Source organism: Solanum tuberosum, unplaced genomic scaffold (genome assembly GCF_000226075.1).
Source record: "Solanum tuberosum cultivar DM 1-3 516 R44 unplaced genomic scaffold, SolTub_3.0 scf00358, whole genome shotgun sequence".
NCBI classification, from domain to species: domain Eukaryota; kingdom Viridiplantae; phylum Streptophyta; class Magnoliopsida; order Solanales; family Solanaceae; genus Solanum; species Solanum tuberosum.
The window spans coordinates 236,433-251,507 of record NW_006239288.1 but is presented as its reverse complement, the minus strand read 5'-3'; the positions used below and the strand labels follow the sequence as shown (position 1 = coordinate 251,507).

The 15,075-nt window shown below is 27.6% G+C and overlaps 1 protein-coding gene across 1 annotated transcript; it reads left to right on the top strand.

The window, feature by feature from the left end:
* Positions 1 to 844: 844 nt before the first annotated feature.
* Positions 845 to 11,952, top strand: LOC102584231 (oxysterol-binding protein-related protein 4C-like). Its single transcript, XM_006361570.2, has 7 exons — positions 845 to 935; positions 5,712 to 5,870; positions 6,983 to 7,228; positions 8,559 to 8,655; positions 9,073 to 9,361; positions 10,043 to 10,145; positions 11,602 to 11,952. The coding sequence occupies exons 1-7, from the start codon at positions 933 to 935 to the stop codon at positions 11,854 to 11,856; spliced, it is 1,152 nt and encodes a 383-aa protein (XP_006361632.1). The 5' UTR covers positions 845 to 932; the 3' UTR covers positions 11,857 to 11,952.
* Positions 11,953 to 15,075: the final 3,123 nt, after the last annotated feature.

Genomic DNA, 15,075 nt, shown 5'->3' with positions numbered 1-15,075 from the left:
TTAATTAAAAGTTTTGGTGTGAGTCGTGATTATAATTTGTTTTTTAATTAATAAGAATGCTTTCCTTAAATGAATTTTAAATATCATAAATTCAAATTAATCGAAGCTCCAATATAACTTTCGAACATCAAACTAGAAACTTAAAAAAAAAAAAACGTTATAGGCGTTTAGAAATGAGATTTGGGACCACAATTCAAAGATTTTTTTTTTTTTTTTTAAATAAGTGCTAATTTAAGAGATATACCCAAAAATTTCAATTTCGATTTCAAATTTCAAAAGTTCCCAAAAGCTAGGAGTTCAAATCCCAAGTTATGATTTTAAAATTTTTTAAACTATAAAACTCAAATCATAAGTTTACATTTGAGTTTGCAAACTCATGCTCAATGTAAAAAGATTGTTTGTATTATGTTAGATGATTATATTAAAGAATAGCTAGAGTTACTATAATTATTGATTTGTTGAATCAGTGAATCTTTGTAAAATTATACATATTTAAAATTTTATAATAACATATAATCACAAACAATTATTTATAAGAAAAACACAAATATATATGATATGTTAATTAATTCAGCTCTTTAGAATATCTCGATATTCTATTTATAAACTATGATTTACTCAATAATAAAATCGTATAAAAAATTAGTTTCTTAAAATAATTTTCATATTTTTAATTATTATTTTTTTATATATAAATATTTAAATAAAATTTTAATTTCAAATCAATCTGAACGACAAACGGAGCCCTAGGAAGAAGGAACAAGCCACGTAGCCTGCACTCCAAAGTCCAAAACCCATATAAACCTCCCATTTTTTGCTTTGTTAAATTCACTTCATATTTTTCTCTCTTTCTTTGATATTTTATTATTATAATTATTATCTCTCTCTACACAACAACTATTTCTTAGCCAACTTCTTCTCATCATCCTTCAATGGTAACTTCTTCTTCCTTCTCTCTTTATTTATATCGTAATCATTTAAATTTTCCCGACCTCTAAGATTACGTATACATCATCATGATCCTCTCTATATCAATTTTATCTGTCTGATTACATTGTATATGTTGTTGTTCTTGTTGGTGTTTTATCTTTCCAATTTCATGAGTTTGCGTATACAACACTTTGTTCAGATTTTATTTGTGCAATGACCTTGTTGTTGTTGTATCTTTTCAATTGGACTAGATGGAGATAAGATTGTGTACACGTTACACCCTTTTGAAATTTTACTTTCTTGAGATTGTGTTGAATACATTGTTATCGTATGTTTTGAATATTAGATTTTAATTTCTTTGTTCAATTATTATGCCATTTGAAAATGAAGTAAGTTTTCTGGGGAATCCATATTTATTCTTTTTTTTCTTTTTTTGGACTACTCAATTTACAAAAGGAATATTAATAAAGAGAAATTAAAAATAGTACGACAAAAGTTGGTGTATCATAATTATTTTTTTTGACTATTCTTTGCTATTATAAGTTATAAGTATTGTCACAAAATTGCTTGCATCATATATTACAGGTAGACTTGACTTAGACCATCTCCGATTCAACATCAAATTTTTATTTGATGTAAACTTTGGTGTTTTGGAGCTTCAATCCAACACCAAATTTTACACCATTTGGGTGTGTGAATAGTATTACACCAAATTTGGTGTAACACTATTCTTCACACCAATTCACTTTGTTAAGTATTTTAATATTATTTCATTATACAAAATTTTTAATTAAACATTATATAAATGGTATGTTTTAATTAAATCTCTTGTATATTTAATTATTTTTTATGTAATATTTTTATAATATTAATTTTAGATATAAAAGTTAGTTTTTTTTATAAATAAATTTTTCTATAAATGAATTTTTTAAAAATTAAATTTATGTTAATTCTACTATAAATTATAATTGAATATAACTACAATTAACCTTCAACAAAATTAAAAATGCAAACATATAAATTATTAAACAAATAATACAATGTACTTAAAAAAAACCAAAAATAATAAACATTCAACAAAGTAGTAATTGACATACATCAAAATTGAAATATATAATACATAGTAATTTTAAAAAGTACAACAAAACATAATAATTAAAAAAAATTACAACAATAACTTAATAATCTGGCAGATTCTTTCCAGATCCACCAATACTATTAAAATATGGATTGTATGGGGTCGAAAATTGTTTTGGTTGTGGTTGCGGCTGCTGAAATTGTTGACTTCTTTTTTCCATTATTTGAATTTGTTCTTGTCGAACAAATTCACGAACATTTGGATCAACAATACCATCCAATATTTGCTAGCAATGTGTATTATTTAAAAAATTATGGTATAAAATATTTTTTTATCAAACGACTATAAAAGAAAATAATATAAATTATATATGGTGAATGTTTTAGAAAGAATTTGTTTTATGAAATAAGAAAATATAAATGAAATAAGAAATTATAATATAATAATGACGAGAGAGAAAAATATTATTTTTTTTTATGTAAAATTTGGTGCAGTGGATTGGAGTTGATTTACACTAAAATAATGTTGACACCAAATTTGGTGTAAAATTTGATGTTTGGGTTGGAGATGCCCTTCTAAATTAACAGGGTTCAGGTGAATTTAATATTTATTTAAAGTCTTAACCTAATAACATTATATATTGATTTGAATTATTATATAATTCATAAATTTTAAATTTTAAAATTATTTGAACGAGTGTTCATAGACTATTATACTCACTATTAAAAAAGATATAATTTAATTATTGACGAATTATGTTGTTAAATGTAAAATTTATCGTTAATTTTATTAGGGACGACTAATGATATATCATCAATTTTTTAATTGACGAAGTTTGGGGCAAATTCTATTTTTTTTTTTGGGTAGTGACTCTACGACATTATCGATTAATGTTTGAAATTAAACTAAAATACTAATTTAGTGATTAATAGTCAATGATATTTTATTTTTTTAAAAATCAACTAAGATTGTGATATTTTTTAATTTTTCTCCTCTTTTGATGTGTTCTTTTTCGTGCACGTCTTAGTTCCCTTTTTTTCCCCAACTTTTTCTTGTTTTGCTCTTTTTAATTTCTTTTATGGAGAAAAGAAAAAAGTTTGATACACTTTCTGATATTTCAAAAAGTTTGGAATCTTTTTAATTCTCTCTCTCTTTTTTCTTTCCTTTATTTGGTGGTGATCAAATGGTTTAAAATATCTAAACTTCTTTTAGGATATTTTTCACGAAAAAGCTCAAATTTAGCATATATTTGGTAAGGAGGAAAATATATATATATTTTTTTCTCATGATGGCATGTTACAAAAAATATTTTTTTATAAAAAGAGGAAAATAACTTTCCCAAAAAAGAAAAGTTTTATAAATGATATTTTAAGTCTATTATCTCCTCCTTACCTACCCACCTAACGTCCTCATAACCCGCTCCATCCTCAGAGGCGGAGCTAGGTGGGGGTTCATGGGTTCAGACGAACCCACCAGCTTTTTCGTAGATCCTATATTTGTATTAGAAAATTAAAAAAAATTATGTATATTAACTTGTGAACCCCCAAACTTCTAATCATGGCTCCGCCAGACCATCTTGAACCCCCATTCCCCACTCCCAAAATGTTTTACTAAATTGTATATAAATACTTTTGTAATAATCTTTGTTTAATTACTTAACGAATATTTAAAGATGAATAAAAAAGCTACTTAATTTCAAAAAATTATTTTCTGGAATTTTTTGGTACCAAACACACCTTTAACGAAATGTTCACAATGCTTAAGTAGGGAACAATTACTAAAGGCCAATATATATAGTATGCTTAAATAATAAATTATTCAATTGGAATATTTATGCTTGGATAACAACACTAATATTAAGTTAAGTACTAATTAATTAATTAATATTTTTGCATAATTTCTTCTGGAAGTTAGTGATATTTTTAATTTAGGCTTGCTTCTTTTGAGGGTATTTTTCTCCAGCAATTTAGCTCTTCTGCTAATCACTTTTTTAACCTGATTCATTATATTTAGGCAGAGCTGGCACAGTATCCTAGGAGTAGTATTTTTCAGTGTAGATAATTTGAAACTTGAATTTTAAAAAAAAAGATGTATGAAGTATATCTTTATATGTTATCATTGTATTTTAACCTATTATAACAAATAATTATGTTTGTCTTATTTATCAGATTATTACTCTTACTTTTTTTTTTAATCAAAGTACAATTGCATGTAAATATCATTTAGATGATCTAATTTCTACAATTGCTTAAAAAAAAACATAAGAATTAACTATGAAGTTTATCGCTAGTTTGTTGCCAAATAGTCTTTGGCTAATATAATATTATTTTTGAATATAATTTATCACTATTCTATCGTTAATAAAATATATTATTAATTTTATTATTTCTTTTTTAGTTACTATCAGTACATAGAATTTAAACATTGTGATTTCTTCTTGTGGCTACAAGAAAATTTCTAGTTTTCATCCCTTTGATGTATCTTCATTGTTAGATTCAATAGTAATTATATTTGTTTCATCATTCATAACTAGAGGTGGTAAATGACTGGATCAGACTGAATTTGGATAAATCAAAATAATTTGAAGCTTAAAAGTTATTTGGATTGAAACGGATTCGTAATCTAATGTGTTCAATTTTTACTGAGTTTTAATTATTTTTTATTTTATTCTTTTATACAAGTTTTAGTACTTAATATATTTTTTTCTATTATAGCTATATATAACATATTAAATAAAATTTTAATAAGATTTTTCATGAGTCGATTTGAACAACCTATATGTCAACCTAATTTTTAATAGGCTGAAATGAATTGAATTGAAATGGATTGAACTAATAAACGGGATGAGTCAATAATCCGCCCAAACTTAAACAGATTTCACATGTTTGATTTGATTTTGCCACCTCTATTTATGACCTAATTAGTTTGACTTTAATTAATTTTAGATTAGGCATTAGTATCCTTTTTATGTGGTGGAGTTGGTAAATAATAGTAATTGAGATGCAAACAAACTAGGAAGATCCTATTACTTTCTCTATGCTTCCTTTTTTGGGTTTTTTCTCTTTGGAGAGTACTTGCACTAATTAATGTCTTTTTTTTTTCAAATGATAGAGAACATAATTTGAGTTGGGAAATACAATTAAAATGTTCTAGAATTTGCTTTTGGTAAACATAAACTTTATAAATAACTTCTTTTTCATATCAACTTTTAATCATAGACTCTTCTTTTTTTTTTACACGCAACAATCTTGAGATGACCCATCATGATAAACCTTAGGTTTATCTGGAGATTCACTATGTTTCAATCATATTAATCAAGTGCATTATATCGCCATTAAGTCTATCTTCTTTTTTGCGTTTACATCTCTATTATACATAGTAAATGTATAATTAATAAATCCGCCCACAGACTGGCAAATACATCAAATCAATCGAACTCCCATCATCATTCTGACAATACTCATCTTGTCAAATCACTAGCTCTGATATCAATTATTAAGCAACGTAAATATACTCTATTAAGAGTGTCATTATATTTTATCTAACTTTTTTTTCTTATCGACTTTTGACATGCGACTTTGTTCATACACCTAACCATAAAATAGTGATACTAAACACATACTAATTTAAGGAAAATTTATAAAAATAATTATAAATTTTGTAAGAAATTTTTTTTTTTTTTTTTGTATGTGTGTGGGTGTAGGTTATAGAAGGAGAGGTGGGGCCAAGGGTTATTCTAACAGCACCCTTATCATTGGAGGAGGAATCAGATGATGCTGACTACAGAGCACCTAATCTGCTCCAACGAATTTTAAGCCTTTTCAGCAGTGTACGGCCAGGATCTGATCTCACACGTATTCAGGTTTTTATTTTAATAATCGCTTATCAATTGATTTGGTTTGATTTTTTTGTATTACTGCTTCAATCTATTGATTTTTTATTTATGAACACACTATAAATCGATAACCAATTCAGTGAGATGTTAGTAATTGGTTCACTGATTTTTAGTTCTTAACGGTTCGGTTTTAGAATTAAACACTATCTTTGTTGTTTCAATTCACTAAATAGTACTAAAAAAAAAAGATGTATAATTTTTTTGGTTTCCCACCTGGTGTCCGAAGCTCACATTGGAGCTTCGATTAAATTTGAATCATGCACTGCAAGGCCTATTCAGAGATGGTGCTCCCAACAAGATTTTCATCTGTGTTAATAACAGATATATAATTAATCATCGATTAGGATTCAAGACACATTATATTTTTAGTTTGGTCCCCAACTTTATTTTTCTTCAAGTATCTACTTCAATTGTTTAGGTTGAGAATCATTTGTTGGCAAGGAAAGAGGAACAACAAAATGGAAAAAAGTTATAATCTACCTAATCCATAACAATCATGTTAGTTGAAATTGCAATAAAATCCAATCAATAAAAGAACATTGTCAAATGTTAAACAGTAAACAAAAATAAAATAAAAATTAGGCATAGTGACTATAAATTATTTCGAATCAATTGTTAACGTTATTTGATGTTAGTTTCAAAAATAATAAAAGTAATGTAGAATACCTCAATAGCTTGTTAAACTTGCTAGTAACATTTCAGTTAGATACTTGTATTAAGACTTGTTTCAATTAAGTATCTGAACATATAATAAAGTATTTCTATTATGATAGAGTACGTACATCAATAGCCTCTTAAACTTGTTAGTGTATTTGACTTAAACATTTAAATTACGATCTGTTTCAATTGAGCACATGAATACATGATAAAGTAATGTTCTAATTATTAGATACTTTCAATTTAAATTCTAAAAATGCTTTGCACGTGTTCTCAAGCATTCACTTTGCAGATGTGATTCACATAACATATGTCACCTCTTTTAATTATACACATCATGCTCAATTTGATCATGCTTGAAGTTTTACGACTTATTTTTATTGATAATTAAAGTCTCTTTTTTTTTGGGAATGTAATTTCAGCTACCTCCATTATTCAACCTCCCAAAATCACAGTTGCAATGTTATGGGGAATCAGTGTATTGTATCAACAATGACATGTTAAGCAAGTGTGGAAAAGGGGAGAATTCACTTGAAAGGTTGAAATCAGTGGTGGGTTGGAGCATATCCACTTTGAGGCCTTTAATGTTTGGTGTGGCTCCTTATAATCCTATTCTTGGTGAGACTCATCATGCCTCTAGAGCCTCTCTCAATGTTCTCTTGGAACAGGTATAGAAATATTCTCTTTTAATTGATTTATAATATGTTAATGTTTTAAAAATATTTCATCTGGAACGAAGGTCTATTGAAAATAACTTTTTTATATCTTTCAATTGTTAGGTAAAGGGTTAATCCTAGATAGTTTTCTTTAGAGATATTAATGGCTTTCTTGTGATAGTAATAACTAAGGATAATAGATTTTGTATTATTACCTCTCCTCATAAAAGTATGTATTCCCTATTTTAAATATTTGAACTGTTAGAGTGGGTAAAAGTTTCACATTGGTCGGAGAATGGACTGATGGGCTCCACCTTGGAAATTCTTTAATCCACCTTGGCTTCTTATGTTTGAAGTTCAATATTACTAGTAATTTCATTCTTTCTATTAGAAGGAGGTTAGTGAGATGGTTAAATTTTAACTAAGAGAAGTCTGGATATATTATAAATTTTATTTGAATAAACTACATACTTTTAAAATATTATGTTTATTACCACTAATTAAGAGTTTCCTAATATATATTGAGGAAGATACACCTAGATACATGTATTTTGCTACCAAATACACTAAAATAAGGAGAGAGGTGAGCTAGATTCGTTATGTATCTTAGATACATGTGAATCACACAAGATACACACTAGATACACGTATTTGCATGTATCTGGTGTGATTCACATATATGTGGTATTCCAGATACATAGGAGATTAGCGAGCGAGATGGGAGGGGGGCGAGCGAGATTTGTTATGTATCCTAGATACATGTGAATCCACTAGATACAATGTACCTAGAAAAAAATACACCTAATTTTGATCCTATATATCTCGAGATACATATATCTGGACGTATCTGAATGTATCTAGATGGACTAAAATTTGGTAAGATTCGTAATATCGTAAACTAGAGTATCTCTAAGTAATTAACTTCTAAACTAGTGGAATTAATGTAAGTTTCCCTTTAAAATCTAGGAGTATTGGAAAAGTTTCATTAATCATTACCCATGAAGTGGTGGGCCTAGTTGCAGCTGGGCTTAGTATATGATTGTTATTTTCATTCTTCTAAAGAGATGACAAATGGGCCGATTGCGAACCCAAATCAATTAGGCCAGTTTTTCTGTTCGGGTTCGAGTCTTGTTGAGTACTATATCGCCTTTGTTAGAATTCCGTATTACGGTTTCATAATGGTTTGAAGTTTAAGAATTTTTATTTATTTTTAATAAAAGGATCTCACGGTTGGTACTTATAGAATGTTTTCTGTCTCATAATTGAAAGAAAAAAAGACACATTTTTATGAGAAATTGATTGTTGAAAAAAATAATCTAAATTTGGTGTTTTATTATTTTAGGTGTCCCACCATCCACCAGTGACTGCTCTTCATGCAACTGATGAGAAAGAGAATATTGAAATGATATGGTGCCATAATCCTGTCCCAAAGTTCTATGGTACTATTAATTATTTTAACCAATCTTTATATTCTTTTCTTTCATTTTTTATACTTTGTTTTATTTTTTCTAATTATTTCTTCAATTAACAAAAGGAAAGAGAATAATTTGGATTTTCTTAGGTCAACCTTTTCTCCTAAACGTCTTAGTATTGAATCTCCTCTTCTGTTAACATGAACATGAATTAGATTATGTTTTAATTCGTTATTCTCAGAGAATCTATAAAATAGCTTTCTCAAAAATTGTACTTTAGCCATTCAAATAAAAATCTTTCATTTAACATCTATATATAATTTCTTTGTCCCAAATTTAACTCAAACGGTTTCTTTTTTTGAGTTCTTTTGCATAATAATTGAATTGTTTATTATACACTATATATACGTTTACTAAAAGACGGACGATTTCAATATGCCATAGGTACAAAAATTGAAACTGAGGTACATGGAAAAAAGGAGTTGAGGCTTCTAAATAAACAAGAAAATTATGTAATGAACTCACCAAAATTGGTGATTAAACTTCTTCCATATCGTGGTGTTGATTGGATTGGAAATGTAACAATTAAGTGTGAAGAAAGTGATCTTCAAGCTGATTTATGTTACCAAGGAGCTTCTTTCTTAAGCAACAAAGGATATAGATCAATTAAAGGCAAGATTTTTGTCACTTCAACTTCAAAGACAATTTGTGAGATCAATGGACATTGGGATAGGTAAATTTGCACTTTTATATTATATTATAAATTCCTTCCTCCTTCCAATTATTTGTTTTTTGTTAGAGAAACATAAAAGCTACACTAAGCAATAGCGTACCTCGTATTTTTCCCTCTGCTCCAGGCTGTCTCGCGATACCCTCTACAGCTTGACCAGAAACCAAAATATAAAAGATGTGTATGGTATAGGGGTATGTTTGGTATGAAGGAAAATGTTTTCTATGAAAAGTATGTGATTTATTTTTGTGTTTGTTGGTAAATAAGTAGAAACCAAAAAATATTATCTCAAATTATATGTGTATGAAATCTAGGAAAATACTATGGAGTTGGGGTAGGGGTGTTAGGGTGATGGTGATGGGAGTATCGGGAATGTGATTGCAGAGGCGGATTCAAGATTTTAATATTATAAATTTAATTTTTAAGATTTTAAGCATTAAACCTATTATATGTTTAAAGTTACGTGTTCATATCTACTCATTGTTACAATTTTACTAAATTCTTATACATAAATTAAAATATTAAATTCACGTGAATGCGATACAAATAAGTTAAATTCAACCAAGTGGAGTTGATAGTCAGTGTGGATGTCATTCGAAGACTTCATTCTCTTAGAAAAAATATTTTTCAGTTTTTTTGATCTAACATGAAAAAAATAATTATTTTTTTAATTTGTTGCCACAGAAGTGTGACAACTAAGGATATAACTACAGGAAAAGTGAATGAGATTTACAATGCAAAAGAATCACTATCTGGAATGAAGACTCCTATTGTGAAAGATCCAAAGGTAATATTTCTTTAATTCTTATAGAAAAAATGGATATTGTTATTAAATTGCTCAAAATAAAAAAAACAAAAAAAAAACATGAAATTTTGGAGCTAATATGCACACACTGAAATCTCTTTTGGTTAAACAAACTAGTATTCATGACATTTTAAAAGTTTCTTCAAAGACACTAAGATCCCGTTTTGATTGGCATAAAAAAATACTCCCTCCGTCCCATTTTATATGTCACCTTTTTACTTTGCACTTGCATTAAAAAATGATGTAACTTTACCCTTCTACCCTTATTTAATGTTTCTTAAGTAAACTTTATTAATAAATGACAAGATCAATTAACTATTCTATCAAGGGTATAATAGGCAAATATGGTAATTTATGCCTAAATTTTATAAAATGACAAGTATTGTGGTCCAGCTATTTATAGAAAGGGATGACATATAAAATGGGACGGAGGGAGTAGCTTTTAAGTCGAAAATAAAAAGTCAAACTGAAATGATTTTTAATACTTTTGGTTTCTGACTTATTTTAAGTCATTTTTTACCTTGTCAAAACACTTCATAACTTAATTTAAGTCATTTTTGACTTATTTTAAGTTATTTTTTATATCTGTCAAACACTTCTAGAAGTCGAAAACTGACTTAAAAGTAGGTTTAACCAAATTTTAAGCCAATCGAAACACCTTATTTTAAATCAATATTACTAAAAATATCCCTCAAAAATGGTTTGTTAATCTACAAAATCAAAATAAAATTAATTAATTGTTTTTCATTTTACCCTTAAAAATTAATTATTTTAAAAAAATAAATAATATTTATTACATCCAAAAGAGGTAAGGATCAATTAGTAAGAAATATTTTTTATTTATGATTTTCTTTAAAGAAGTGTGAAAAAACATGATAATTAATATGAGACAGAGAGTACTAAAATAGTAATCCTTTCTATTCAAATTATTGATTCTGCACAACATACATTCAATAAAATGTTTTATGCCTATGCCAATCCAAACTAATTTACTTTCTTTTTTTTTTCTCTAAGAGGAAGGAATACAAGGAAGAAATCTTTTATTTATAAAAAAACATTTAATAGTTTAATTATAAGGCTGTTTATCTAATCTATGCTCTATCTTATTTTAATCGTCTCACTTAATTAACACTCAATCAATTGAATAAATATAGATTTGTAAAAAGAAGAAGCAATAAATTACTTCTTGTGTGTTTTCTACTGTGTGAAATATTTTAAACAAATTCAATTTGCTAATATTTTGGATGACTTATAATTAAATATGATTAATCAATCAACTGTGTCTTAATCTTGAAATAGAACCCTCTATATGAATCACATGTGCCAAGTGAATTCATCATTTTTTTAATGTTGAATGTCAATCTATCACGATTCTTCTTTTTTCCTTTTAATTTAATAGATGATTCAAAAAATAACATTTGTTTCTTGTGTTTATTAGGTTGTTATGTCAAGTGAATCAACAGTTGTATGGGCAGAAGTAAGTCAATCAATCCTAACTAGAAATTGGGATAAAGCAAAGCAATCAAAGGCAATAATTGAAGAAAAAGAAAGAGAATTTGCAAAAGAAAGAAAATCCAAATCTGAAATTTGGATTCCAAAACATTTTAGAGTATCATATAGTAACGAATTAGGGTGGGAGTCCACACCAAATGAGAGGTGGGTCCCACAAGCTCCAATTATTGTTCCTTCTTGATCAACTTGTAATTAATAGAATTTTAAATAATAATTTTAGGTCATTTTCCTTCATTAAATTCATTTGTTCTATTTATGTAGATGTAGATGTAGTTGTGTTCCTAGAAATTGTCAATGGCAAATTGTCTCACTCTTAATTAGGTCTACCTAATCAAAAAGTTAAATTTTGAAAATTGAAAGTGTGTACTTTTACCTGGTGTGTTACGTTGGTCAAACTTAATTATCGATGCCAGACTTATATATTTATTGATTATTTTATAATTATTCAAAGGCATTGAACGATAAGTATCTCTGTCCATTATTTATAAAGAGTCTGTTTGGATTGACTTATAAGTTAAAATATATAAATTAAGAATACTAACTTTTGACTTATTTTGATTTTTTAGTCTAATATCAAATGTTCAAAAATATTTTTTTTATTTTATCCAAACACTATAAACATATTTAAAAATTATTTTGATTTGAAAACACTTAATATAAGTCAATTCAAACCGATTCAAAGGAGCTTTCTTAGATTGACTTTTTTCTGTGAACTCGTTTTCAATAGTTAAATAAATAGTTGAGATAACGGTTCAAATCCATCAATAGGTCCATCCAATTAATTAATATTGTATCTACTTTATAAATTTGGCTTGTCTTCACTCTATTTCTTCGTCTATAATTGATTTGACATATTCTTTTAAAAATAATAAATAAAATAATTAGTTTATTATTTTATCTTTAATTATTATAAATCATTTCACTGATTGAAAAATGAATTTTAAATAATTAATACTTAATAATAAAAAAATAAAATAAATTATTTCTTAATTTCTTAAATCAAATAGATAAAAATAATCATTTAAACAAGTAAAGATGAAAGACAAAATACATCTCAAAGGGCTGACTTTAGTTTTTTTTTTTTTTTGGTTGACAAAAAGCTGTGGAATTTCTACACACTTTCCCTTTTCCTTTTCTTTTCTTATTTTATTATTCCACACATAGCCAATTAGCAAAATTTATAAAGTTGTAGTAAGAGTTGGTGAACAAACAAGTCCATGCTATTTCCTTTTTAGCATCTTGATTTATGTCAATGGCATTGTACTTTGATGAGAGTCGATACTGAATCGACATGTTCATGTTGAAGTGTGAGACTATTATTTAAATGAGTAGGAATTACAGTTTATAATGTAAATTTTGCGAATTGAAGGGACATAGCAAAGAGAATAGCTATAAAATTGTTGGTTACCCTTCAGATTTCAAGAGTATAGAATGATGTTTAGTTCATTTGAGAACAAATTCCTCAAGCAGAAATATTTATATATCATTCATTTAACAAAATTCACTTTTTTAAAATAAAGAGAAAATTCAAAACAACGTTAGAAAATACATTGAGCTAATATTTTGGGTTGTTTTCTGCATAAATTCAAAGTACAGAAAATAGAAGTTTTGGATTGTTTTCTGCATAAAATCCCAATTCATCTTTGCTATACCGGCCCAGCTCGCTATAATGACAACTAGTCTTGCTATAGCGGTCTGCACACTCCGCTACAGTGAGACGTCTACCGTTATAGCGAAATCGACAAAAGTTTTGCAACCTAAACTCCAGTAAAATGTCATTTGTATAACAAAAACTCTCCCTTGACACGTTCTGACACATACTTTTCATGCCAAGTTCAATTTCAGGAGTTCTACCGAATTCAATTCCGAAAGGCCTTATGGACTCCTTAATATCTTGGCTACAAGAATATATCAACCAAACCTCAAAATTAAACTCTTTCTATATTTGGATGACCCTAGACCTCACCTAGCCTAGATTCCATACGTGACTGGCCTAGACAACAAAATTTAAGCCACTATCCGAAAAGTTTTCTTGCCCAAATTCTTTCACTATCGACCTACTCATAACGACCGGATCAGGTCGTTACTGTATCTGTTGGTCAGCATTTTAATATTATATTATATTGGGAAAAGGATCTGATATACCCTTCAACTTTGTCATTTGGAGCTGATATGCCCCTCGTTATGAAAGTGGTCCATCTATACCCTTACCGTTATACAAACGTCTCATATATCCCTACCGTTACAAAATGAGCTCGCATATACCCTTAATTTAACGGAAGTGAAAAAAATAGTTTTAAATTTATATTTTTGACTTTATTTTTTTTAAAAAAATTATGTAGGTGTATATATGAACTTCTAGCAAAGTTCAAGGTATATTTTCATATTTTTTATAAATAAATTATTCTTTGACATCTTTGATTATCAACTTATCATTATTTGAATTTCTTATTCTTATTTTATTATTTTCTTTCGTTCCTTAATTAGTGTAAAGAGAAAATTTTAAAACTAATTTTTTGTGGCTATATTATACTTTAAAACTAATTTTTCCGACTATATGGTTATTTAGTTTTTGTATTTGGAAAAAAAAGGGTCATCTATGTTAAATTTTACAAGAAAATTAGTGAAACATAAATAAATTTGATCATCAAAATAATAACTTTAAATTAGTCGTTGGAACAAAAAAAAATCAAAAAAAATTATGTGCGAGGAGGATTAAATATACCCATATGAGATTATAATTTTTTTTAAAAAAAAACACATTAGAAAAATAAAATTAAAATTAATTTTCTCACTTCCGTTAGAGGAAAAGGGTATATGTGAGCCATTTGAATAATAGTAGAGGCATATATGAGCCACTTTCATAATGAGGGATATATCAGCTCTAAATAACAAAATTGAGGGGTATATCAGACCCTTTTCCCTATTATATTCTACCTTGGAATGGCCACATTAACAATTTTTGTTTGTCTATTCGTTGGAGCATCTATTGGATCATTGCTTGCAATGAATAAACATTTGTGCCTTAGTGGATAATTAATAACCAAAGGCATTATTGCATTAGCCTTTGTGATGAACGTTTCTGTGAACGTTGGAAAGTTGGCCGTTGTGCCAATGCACGTTAGCGGCATTGGTTACCCCTCTCATTATTCCATTTTTAATTCCTCCATTATCCTTGTAACTAGGGGTGTACATGGTCGGATTGGTTCGGGTTTTTCAAATATCAAACAAAACCATTTGTGTTGAATTTTTAAATTTATAAACCAAACCAAATCAATAAAAGTCGGGTTTTTCAACCTCGGGTTTTTTCAGATTTTTTCGGTTTTTCGGGTTGTTTCGGATTTTTCCGGTAAAGTATTCATACAAACATATAATTTACTTGTACTTCAAATATTTCTTT

Bases quoted from the DNA above. Each gene is read 5' to 3' on its own strand.
- LOC102584231 (XM_006361570.2), top strand. The intron at 7,229-8,558 runs GTATAGAAATAT...TTATTATTTTAG, and splicing joins TCAATGTTCTCTTGGAACAG to GTGTCCCACCATCCACCAGT. The intron at 9,362-10,042 runs GTAAATTTGCAC...TTGTTGCCACAG, and splicing joins ATCAATGGACATTGGGATAG to AAGTGTGACAACTAAGGATA.